This window comes from Mixophyes fleayi, chromosome 3, assembly GCF_038048845.1.
Source record: "Mixophyes fleayi isolate aMixFle1 chromosome 3, aMixFle1.hap1, whole genome shotgun sequence".
NCBI lineage: Eukaryota > Metazoa > Chordata > Amphibia > Anura > Limnodynastidae > Mixophyes > Mixophyes fleayi.
In genome coordinates, this window is record NC_134404.1 from 133,167,041 (window position 1) to 133,179,125 (window position 12,085).

The 12,085-nt window shown below is 41.5% G+C and overlaps 1 protein-coding gene across 1 annotated transcript in view; it reads left to right on the forward strand.

The window, feature by feature from the left end:
• Window positions 1-12,085, forward strand: part of LOC142144014 (solute carrier family 12 member 9-like) — a 174,517-nt gene that overhangs the window by 84,628 nt on the left and 77,804 nt on the right. Inside the window, exon 8 of the mRNA XM_075202355.1 lies at window positions 2,374-2,456. Coding sequence (XP_075058456.1) covers window positions 2,374-2,456 — 83 coding nt within the window. The remainder of the gene's footprint in view (window positions 1-2,373; window positions 2,457-12,085) is intronic.

The following is a 12,085-nucleotide window of genomic DNA, read 5'->3' on the forward strand; positions in this document are numbered from 1 at the left end:
AATAAAAGAGAACAGCTAAAAGCTTTTAAAGCTCCCAATGCAGCCCCCTCTGGTAAATCAGTGTATGAAATATTGGCCACTTTACACACTTAATGCACAACAGTATTCCTTCATCTAATCCATTTAACCATTCGCATAGCACCAAACTCTGCTTATATCAGAAAGTGTCTGGGATAAGACATTAATATAGAGCTGTAATGTTTCCTTTCTGCATTTACCAATTGCTGATTTATCACCACATAGCCTTGTAAATGACCCATCAAACACACTGTACATCATTACAATTAGGAAGATTGTTATTTTGCTCTATGCCATGGCTGGGCGTAACTAGTAATTTCTGCTTTTAATAGCTCTTCAGTCCTATTATCATATGCTCTTTTTACTCTACTTAGACAATAATAGCTTTGTACACGCTAATCCCAGCTGATATTGTAATACATTGTGCAGCACATTCAGCTATACATCTGCAGTAGTCCTATTTATCAGACATGCTAATGCAATTTAGGTATTTTAAGAGCTGACAACTCTAAAGCCACAACCGTCTTGTCCTAGAAAATAATTGACATTGGCCACAACTCTCCCTTTGTCACATGCCCCCCCCCCCACACTCTACCCTTGTCACATATGTTGCCCACCTTAACACTCCTTGCCAATTATACCCCCACTATGTCCTTATCAAAAATACCACCAGCCTCCCTTCCATTGTCACATATGTCTTCCTCACTCCACCCTTTTCCATATGTTCCTACATATTCAGATTCTACCCTTGGCCCCAACTTAACTTACTCCGTGATTACCTCACTTTGTCCATCAACCACCACAATTACCACCTCTCTACCGTAGCTCCTCCTGCAGGTGACGGCTGAAGGAGGGCTCTAGACTTCCTCACAGCAGCTCACAGCACTATTGCTCTAGTGACATCACTGGGATTCTGCACAGACAGCCTATATGGACCAGCAGCATGAGTGCAGTAGTCACCTCTGACCCCACCTCCACTGGACACTGCTGGAAGAAGGTATGCCCCAAACTGCATAGTATTTCCATCCACGGTTGGTACCGTAATGTGGATGGGTTCGGAACTTGGTCCCCCCTATTGCTCTGGTCCATTGGTGTTCGCCATATCTGTGCCCATTATAATTTGCCAGTGTTAGGTTCAATAATGGAAGGCGACATGTGCAAGTAGGCAGCACCCAAGCCCTAGATCAGCCTTGTATCCTGCTTTCTTCATTGCTGTTGTTCAGACTAATGATGTTATAGATCAAATGTCAGCAGTGCATTGATGTGATGGCCTTATCTGTGTAGAGTTTGTATGTTCTCTCCGTGTTTGCGTGGGTTTCCGCCATGTGCTCCAAAAACATACTGGTAGGTTAATTGGCTGCTATTAAATTGCCCTTAGTCTCTCTCGGTCTGTGTGTGTATGTTAGTCGATTTTGATTGTAAGCTCCAATGGGGCAGGGACTGATGTGAATGAGTTCTCTGTACAGCGCTGTGGAATTAGTGGTGCTATATAAATAAATAGATGATGATGATAATGATGATCAAGAGGCAGAGCCGTAATATGGTTCACCATTCAACTTATTCACACAACAGATTTTATTTCATTTTGGCTATAAGATAAAATGTAAAAAATAGAACATAGGAGTGGATCTCTTGAAAGGAATCTTCATAATTGTGGTTATGGAAAATTATGGGGGTGTGAGGGGTACATTTTATAATATTCACTATAAAGTTGGAGTTAGCTTTTGATGATGTTTATGGCTAGAACAGGCAACAGGTACTTTTTATTTATATGAAACTGGGAGATTTCCTTTTTGGAATGTTATTGTCATGATAAAAATTGGAGCATTTGCACAAAAATTGGCACATGATGGCAAATGCACTTTTTCACTTTTGTTTTTATTAAATGAACCTCATTGTCTTATTTACACTGGTGACCTAGCATTTTATGGCCTCCTGGAACAACATTTTTGTTGGTTTCAGTGAGTTTCATATTGTTATACTGTAAGTGTTTTTCATAACTTGACATGTTTTTTTAATCAGTCAAATGTTTTATTTTTGTTTGGTTTCATAATTTAAGATTGTTTTCAATACATAATATGACATAAATTTACTATAAACCATCACAAGAAGGCATTTGCTTGTATTAGTCTTGAAAAGGTTACGCTCTGATTCGCTGCTATTGACTCTAGCACATTTGTGCTATTTACTGAATTAAATTATTTTGAATGATACGTATATTCTTTACTAAGCCATAAATAGTTTTGTGTATAATGGGATTAATCATGTTTATGATGTCAAATTAGGGAAATATATCTAAAATTTGTAAACTAATACAAACAGCTCACTATAATGTATTTTGCATATTCCCTACAGGAAAGCTCCTAATACCAGCAAAAATGACATCTAAAGGAGGCAACCCATGGGTGTCTGTCATCATGTCCTGGTTCCTGGTTCAGGTAATGACCAGTGTAAACAATGTAGAATTCATCATATTATTGTAGAAAATATGAAGTACCGCAGCTGTCACAACTTGTAACAATGATATATTAATATGTCTTCTATCCTTTGTCTGTGACATAATTTGCATTGAATTCTTATCATGCTCACACAGAATGGGGATTCTGATACAAGAACTTCATATCTTCTACATATGTCATTTTGTTATTTCTCTCACAAAACTTAATTTCTATTTATATATATAGTTGGATTTATTAATATGTGGAATATTCTGAATTGCTTGCTTTGCCAAAGTAAAATGATATGTAATCCATAGATGGCAATAGATGAGTTCAACACCATAGGTTCCCGGATGTTTTATGCTCATGGAACATGCTTTTTGGGAGATATTTATACCATTCTTCTCCCAACACCTTCCTAAGGGTTAGTTATGTTGCAGCCAGTGGCAAGAGAATGTTGCTTTTTCGCACCTCACACAGCTTGTTGTTTGACCAGAGTGCCGATTGGTCAGTTCCTTTGTGTTGGAATTGAGGAATTGTAAAATTCTCCTGCAATTGTCAGCAGAAAACTAAATGGTTCAGAGAAGCTCTGGGGTTAGGGAGGATTGCATGCAGGGCCGGTGCAAGGTTGCCCGGCACCCTAGGCAAAGCTTAAGCTTGCCGCCCCCCCCCCCCCCCCCCCAAATAAAAAAAAATTCTAATTTCCCAGCCACTAACACACTTAAAAATAATAGCTCTTACCTCCTCTTGGCTGGCTACAATGCAGTCCAGATGTCTGACGCAGCACTGATGTCTGATACAGAATGCTGTCCAGGCTTCACTGCTGCCCAGGAGCAAGCACAGGATATCTAGAGGGGAGGCTCCAAATGCTAGACTTCAGAACAAAACAAATGAAAGAAAAGAAAACATGACATCACTCACCTGTTACACACTGACATGTACGCCGCTGCCCACCAACTTCACTCACACATGCCCATCTGCCCACTAGCTGTTCTCACATATGTCACCCCTTGCCCATCAGCTTGTGTCACATATGCTAGCCACATAACACCAGCTTTACTCACATGCCCCCCTGCCCACTACTTGGCTTTTTTTTTTTGGTATTTGGCCACTACTTGGCTCTCCTCTGTTGCTGTCTATTAATGTATTCTGTAGATGATATATTAAATATACTAACACATGCAAATAAATAGAGAAAGGTAATCTAAATGACAGATAATCCAGACCGTTCTATTTTATTTGCATTTGTTAATGTACTCTGCAGATGTAAAATTAATTATACTAATAGAGGGCAACAAAGGTGAGCCAAATAGAGGGCAAATACTAATACACATAAATGGTTCCTTAACTATCCTAGAGTAGCCCCAGCAAGGTGAATTAAAGCTGTGCTTCATTATGCATCGCTGCATTTTGTCACGGCACTATTTTAGTATAAAGACCCCATAGTCTCTAACTCAAGGACATTTCTAAGTGTAATCCCCCGTCTCCCTATTTGCTCCAGCCTCCTCCTCCCCCCCCCAATTTTCTGTAGCATCCATTCTCCCCCCTTTCTGTAGCCTCCATTCCCCCCCTTTGTATAGCCTCCATTCTCCCCACTTTGTATAGCCTCCATTCTCACCCCCTTTGTATAGCCTCCATTCTCCCCCCCTTTGTATAGCCTCCATTCTCCCCCCCTTTGTATAGCCTCCATTAACCCCCTTTGTATAGCCTCCATTCTCCCCCTTTCTATAGCCTCCATTCTCCCCCTTTCTATAGCCTCCATTCTCCCCCTTTGTATAGCCTCCATTCTCCCCCCTTTGTATAGCCTCCATTCTCCCCCTTTGTATAGCCTCCATTCCCCCCCTTTGTATAGCCTCCATTCTCCCTCCTTACTGTAGCTTCCATTCCCCTCTTTCTGTAGCTTCCGTTCTCCCCCTATGTATAGCATCCGTCCCCCGTCCCCTCCTGTTATCTGTAGCCTCCTCTTTCCTGTACTCACCTTAACTTCTTTATTTTCCTTCCTTTCTCTTCTTCCTCGCTTCTGTCTTCTTTCTCTGTCTCCTCTACACTGGCAGCGTCGTGCGTCGTGATGTCACGACGCTGCCAGGCGCCGGGTAAATTTTAAACTGCGGTGCTGCTACAGTGCAGCACCGCATTATAGCGATCGAGCGGGCGGGCGAGCGGGAGGGCGGGCGGGAGCATTTATTTAATTATCACTGGGTCCCCCACTTCAGTGCCGCCCTCCAGAGCCCGGCGCCCTAGGCAACTGCCTAACGTTGCCTAATGGGAGCGCCGGGCCTGATTGCATGGGTCCTAAGGAATGTAACTATGCCATTCTAAAACTTGGTTTACTATTAATATGTGTTTGGGTCGAAACCTTTTTCAAACTATCATGAAACATAGTGGAATGCAAGAAATAGCAGCGGAATGAATAACCTCTCGAACATGGCAGCTTAAAAAGAGCCAAACAGATACTGACAGATACTGACCAACTTTTTTTTATCTCTTACTTGTTTATCAGGCTGTAATTTAGTATGTGCATATAGGCACAACTACAGCCCAGAAGCCAACATATCAGCCACCTGCATGGCACAAAAGCTGCCACATGATGGCACAAGCAAAGACAGTAAGCCTGCAAATTACTGATATTGTCTGCCAACTGCTAGTAGCTGTAAGAAGCACCCCTACTACTTTTTGTCATGCAGAAGTTGCCCTTCACTCAGAGCTGGATTAAGGCTCTGGGGGGCCCGGGGCACTTTAGACAGGGGGGCCCCTATGATGTAACATGGTTATCATTTTATACAAATGCACAGGCAATACAGTGTGCACTGCTGTTAGGTGCACACAGCTCTGCCTTCATATGCAGTACAGTGTGAATCGGGACATACCTCCCAACTGTCCTTGTAGTCGGACCCAATCCTGACTACACGAGACAGTCACCCAAATTCAAGGCTGCCCGACCAGATTCAGGACAGTTGGCAGACTGTCCTACTCTCTCCTACCTGTTCTTATCACTGTCCCCACCTGTGACTGCTGGTGTCTCAGTTGCTGCTTGTCTGGATTCTGGAATGTTGGAGGTCCTATATGGAAAAAAAAATGGGTACATGAAATTTTCGAAAATTCCAACCAGCCCCAGCATTAAAACAATGGTATTCCCTTTTAATATATAAACATATTTCTCTCCCTCCAAACAGCCCCAGCAATAAATTAAAAGGCGTTTAAAAAATATAACCATTTCCCACATCCACGGCATTAAATAATTCATATTCACATTTAATAAAAAGACCTAATTTTCCCCAAAACAGCCCCACCTTCATTTATGAACTTCCAAACCACCCTAGCATTAAATTTTAAGGTCCAATCACCCCATCTTAAATTGATAGACCCCACTATTAAATTAAATTGCCCCACCATCACCCCACAATAAAATAGCACCCATTAAATAATTAGCATCCACCTGCAATCCACCATTAAATTAATAATATAATGTGTGAGGGAAGGGAGGTTCTTAATATAATGTGGGAGGTAGGTTAACATACTATCCCCTCTCCCACACATTATATTAACATACTACCCCCTCTCCCTCACACATTATATTAACATACTACCCCCACTAACTTTGTTCTATCCATGCGCTGTATGACTTTTATTCTCTTCACACATGGAACGGCACCTGTCACCAGGGGCGGATCTAGAAATTTTTTCTACCCCGGGCGATATAGGGGGGGGGGGCGATTTAAGCCCCGCACCCTTTCTAACTTCTAAGGCTGCCGGCGGCTGCACAGTATGTGCAGGTCCGTTAGGCAGTGATAATGTGCTGTCCCGCTGCTCTGATTGTGCTTAAAACACAATCAGAGCAGCCGGGCAGCACATTATCACTGCCTAACGGACCTGCACAGTGTGCAGCTGCCGGCAGCAAGCCCCTGCTAGGGGAGGCGATCGCCCCGATCGTCCCCCCCTGGATCCGCCACTGCCTGTCACGTGGTGCACGTCCCATGTGACACCAATAGCAGGCCACGCATAGGGGAATGGGGGGGAACGGATCGTAAGGATCCGCGGCCAATAATAGAAGGTGGCTGGTCTCGGAGGAGGGGCCAGCCACCAAATAATAGCAAGTAATAGAGACTTGGGCCAGTGCAGGGACCGGCCCAAAATAGTCTTTTTTTTCTGTCCAGCCCAGCGGGCATATGCCACGCAGCTCCCCGTCCCAGCCTGCCCCTGAAACTAGCATTGATACTGCACATTAAAAAAATAAGAAATACTGATAAAATGAAATCAGTTTTGACTATATATATATATATATATATATATATATATATATATATATATACATATATATATATATATACATACACAGATAGATAGATAGATATTATATAGATAGATATATCAAAACTGGTGTCATGTTATCAATGTTTCTTTTTTTTTTTTATGTGCGTTATCAATGCTAGTTTCAGGGACGGGCTGGGGGGCTGGGACGGGGAGCTGGGTGGATATATATGTGTGTGTGTGTGTGTGTATATATGTATATTATATATATATATATATATATAATAATGATTAGATGATTAATGATTATGACCCAGACCAACTCCTGTCACCTACAAACACCCAGACCCACTCCTGTCACCCACAGACACCCAGACCCACTCCTGTCACCCACAGACACCCAGACCCACTCCTGTCACCTACAAACACCCAGACCCACTCCTGTCACCCACAGACACCCAGACCCACTCCTGTCACCCACAGACATCCAGACCCACTCCTGTCACCCACAGACACCCAGTCCAACTCCTGTCACCCACAGACACCCAGTCCCACTCCTGTCACCCACAGACACCCAGTCCCACTCCTGTCACCCACAGACACCCAGTCCCACTCCTGCCAGCCACAGACACCCAGTCCCACTCCTGCCATCTACAAACACCCAGACCCACTCCTGTCACCCACAGACACCCACTCCCTCTCCTGTCACCCACAGACCCTCCCCCCCGTGTTCAGTCACCTTTGGTCAGGCCTCTGGTTGGAAGGTTTAGCTGACCACTCTTCATGGCCGCTTTGATCAGCCCCTGGGGCACCATTGGCTCTCTTGTCTATGAAGCCGTCCTGGAATTAGGAGCTGCTGCGGCTGCACATGCGCAGCAGCTCTATTTCGGCCTCTTAGAATGTACAGCAGCCGCGGTGCTGCTGTACATCAAGCCTGCTGTCACATTTTGTGAGGGGGGAGGGCGGGTGTGCGCCTACATTAGGGGGCCCCACAGTCTCACAAGAAAAAGAATCGGATCACCAACTGACAGGTGATCCGATCAGCGTGCGGCCGACGGCGGCGGGGGGCCCTCAGAGAGAGGGGGGCCCGGGGCACTTGCCCCCTGTGCCCCCCCCTTAATCCGGCTATGCCTTCACTTATAATCTAGATTGTGCTGTGCTACATACAATCTAATGTCATCTCATCTGAGAGGCTTCTTCTATCCACCTAGTGCTAGAAAGTGGCAATGTGAATGGTCTTTTTATGCTTTCCTCATGTATAGGCAAGTACTTTGACAGTTTTTTTTATATATAGACATGGACACTTCACATTGTCTTCATACCTTCAGAATTAATTCTCTGACCATTATTTTATTTTAATGGATAGAATTAGAAATGTTTTTGAACAATTGCAGTGGAACTTCATGATTTATTTAAGACATAAATTATGCTAAACTGAGCAGTATTTTAGGGGAAACTAAACACTTTAGGGCTGGAGCTAAAGTGGTAGGACTTTGCACTTTGGCCTTTGCACTTTTGCACAGTGCAGATCGGAGGTGCATCATGTGAGCTAAGTGGACCATTGAGGAGTAATAGTGCAAAACCACAATGTTTTGCAGTGCGCATCAGATGTGCTTGGCAAATAACCTTCCATAAATTGGAACCTATTTTCCATTTATGGAAAAATATCCAATTTTGTTCTTGTTTAGTATATAAAATTGGTTTTAACAGAACATTTGAAACCAAGGTTGACTAATTGATCTGTTAAATAGTAATTATACTTGATTAACGCCTTCCTAGCTGTCCCCCACACTCAGTCCTCCCTCCTGGCCATGGGTGACTGTGTGCCAAGTACGGCTCTATCACACACTACGCTCATCATTTACCTCCAACATCATAGCATCGATTACCTAGATCAGTGATGTTCAGGCAGAGTGTCTTGACAAACTAGTGGTCACATTGTCTGCTACTGAGAGAATGTAGAAAGGAGAATATTTAAAGGGATAAAGAAAACACAGTTAAAAAGGAGCTGGAATTGAAGTGAACAGTAAAATGAAATAGAATATCTCAAGTCAGCAGCTGCCTATGAAGGGAGAAGCTTTATTGGGAAAAAATGCTAATGTGTGAAACTATGTTATATTATTGTCTTGTGCATTTACAGTATCCCATTTAGATTATTTATTCCCTTGATTGTATTTTTATTGTAATGCATGTGATATAAATAAATAAACCCACTTGTACCTGGTGGTGCTATACAAATAAATAATTTGCATGTGAACAAATCCATTACACTGAAACAGAAGCCTTGGTTGTAGAAGTAGACAGAGATTCTCAGCGACGCTGCCCTGTAGTTATGCTGAAATATGATCTTAAAGCCTCTGATCATTGGGATATCTTGACATCTATTACATGTCTTGGGTGTTACTTTGATATATTAAAATCTAAGTGAAGCATACAGAATATAAGCACAAATGCAAATCAAGTCAATTTATTTATTTGCTTACATATTGCTGCAAACTTGCCCTCACTTAGCTATAACTTTGGAGTAATGTAAGTAGATAAATAACATTTCTATATTTGGATGTGCTCCAGTGTTGTACATTGTATTCTTTGATCATCTTAAATAACCACTTAACCCCAAAATGTAAATGTTCTCGTGTGAATAAATAGTAATGTACAGGTAAAATACATTCTTTAGTATTAATCTGACTCTCCACTGATGATCAGAAAGCTACAGAAAGTTCCCAATGGTCTCGATTCTACCCCAAGGGTGTGTGCCGTAATGGAAAGTGAATTTGACACTTGTGAATGTGGATTTTTTTTGCGTTGATCTGAGCGGAGTTTGGAGAGATTGGGACATTGTATGGGCCGGGCTTATTTTGTCCCTATTTTGCATTTTAAAATGTTGAGCGATATGTTTAGAGACAACTGAAAGCCCTCACACATCTTAAAACAGCGTCCCAATAGAATTTGATATAGGTTAAAAAGCGAAGACTTTCTCTGCAAGAATGTACTGGTCTATTAAGTATGATATTTTTGAAGATATACCATTGTTGATGTCAAACTCTGACATGTGTAGTCTGTACATTTCCCTCCAATGATAACCTGCTTAGGTTACGGTTTCCTGCTACATGAGTATTTAACAGCTATGAGCATTTAGCATTTTTGGATAGATAATAATGCAGAGGATGTGATTTAGGCTAATGGCAGGTGGGCATTGGTGGGAAGTGTTGACATGTGCATGTTAGTAGTGTATTACACTTGCTGAACAGAAGCAGGGGTTGACATCAAAGTAATTAACAGCACTAAGTGTGGGGGTATTATTGTGAAAGGTATTGAATTGAGGGAGGACGTCCTGTACTGTAGCTGTCTAGAAGTGAACCAGAACGCATAACATGCTGTGCAGAATTTATACTTCACCATAAAAGGTCGCCTGTTTATGATTCCATTGTAGCTAGAAGATACAATTAGCGCATACTGCAAACAAAATGATCCAGACTGGTCAGATTTCTGCCCCTGTCTTTTTCACTCCAGTACCCATTTCAGCTTTGTCTGAAAACCTGCAATTGATAAATGGTATTCCCTGTGTTAATGCACAGACCCCAAAGGGTAGGCTCAGTAAGTATTATGCTGTGCACCTGTTTCTCAGTGATTCCAACAGATTACAAAAAAATGCTTGTACAGCTATAAAAATGACAGATGTGCATTACAAGAGGCATAAAAGAACAGTAAAAGAAAAGCAATTGAAGAATAAACTATCATGATGTCACTCTGTAACATGTCTTTCTAGCTCTCTAGCTCTAGGCCTCACATGGGAAGTATAACCTTAATGTATTGTAGCCTCCAGGTAAGCTGTGTCCTCTATTTCTAAATACTATATGTATTGATCTTAGCCTCAGTATTCTCATTGATTAGAGATAGGAACATTCAATTGCCAGAGACACCTGGAAAGTGTAGGTGGCTTATACAAATTTTGAAAATTATGTCACTAACTTTTCTTTTTTCCATTTCTTAAATGTAGATTTCATTTTTATATTATTATTTTCATTTTCCCAGTTAGCATTTAGCATCCTAGTGCTGGAAGAACTTGCTCATTTGTAATGGTCTGCCAATCTACTTCTGTGCTTATATTGTTAGTTAAAAATGGATTGGCCAACTTGCCATTTTACACATTGTAGCACTGACTATGTGTTTTGCCATGCACTTATTTCTCTGTAAACCATTGATTTACCAAAAAAAAGTGTGCAGCCATAAAAATGATAGAGGTACATTGCAAGAGGCATACAAGGTCAGTAAAAGAAAAAGAAATAAAAGTAAAAAATCAAGATGTCATTACGTACTTTGTCACTCCATTAAACCCATACTATAAAGCTGTTAGGGAGTTATCAATTTATTTAGAAAGAATCCGTGTTTCTATGCTGCCACCGACATCCTTCTAGTAGGGAATTCCTCTGTAAATAAAGTGTTTTACCAATGGTTTGATATTCACAGGATTCCCCATAAACAGTTAATTCCATGGCCACTGAAAAATGTAGCTAGTACAATGTGGAAGGATAAACAATATTGTCAGTCAAGACATATTATCAGTGATATCATGCTTCTGTTCCCTCTTGCATTAGTAGAAGTCATGGTGAATGCATGTTTCTGTGTCACAGAACATCAAGACATCAACAATATACATTGTACATCTGTTTCCTCAACAGTAAGACAAATATATGGATATATTTTGTAATCATTTTTAAATGAATGTTACCTTGAAATACACAGCTAGGAAAGAACAATGCATTTCACTTAATGTTGTTACATAAAAGAAAGAATTGTATTCTGTGTGATATGAATCTTGTGTAGCTAATTTCAAGGCTACATAGTGAACCACGCTTTATGTAAATTGTTAAACAACTGCCTATCATACAAGTATCACACTTTGGCTGCTCGTGGCTCTATAGTTGTCACGTGTACTGAAATGTGACGTGGAACAACAACGCCCATCATTTTGTCGGACACAGTTTACATATCCTGTTTAGTGTCCGATGAACATAACTAGGAATGTGGATGAAGAGACTAAGAGGATGCTTAATGACATCTTCTTGTGTGCAGGTTATCTGATATCTCTCTTCATGTATATGGCTTCTAATGATAAAGATAATTGACCATTTAGCCGTACCTTGTCTCCTCTATGCCCATGCACCTGCAATTTTATTTATTCCAGATTTTCATGTAATGCTGTCTCACTTAACTTGATGGATTGTTAAGCATATTATCCACCAAGGGCAAACTGCTGCAGGCTAACATGAGGTGAGGGGGCCTGGAGGGGCTGAGAGGAGATAAACAAGAGAGGTGGAAAGACACAGAAGTAATAATCAGTGAGAGCAGGGGGCTTTGCATGCATCAACCCTTTAACC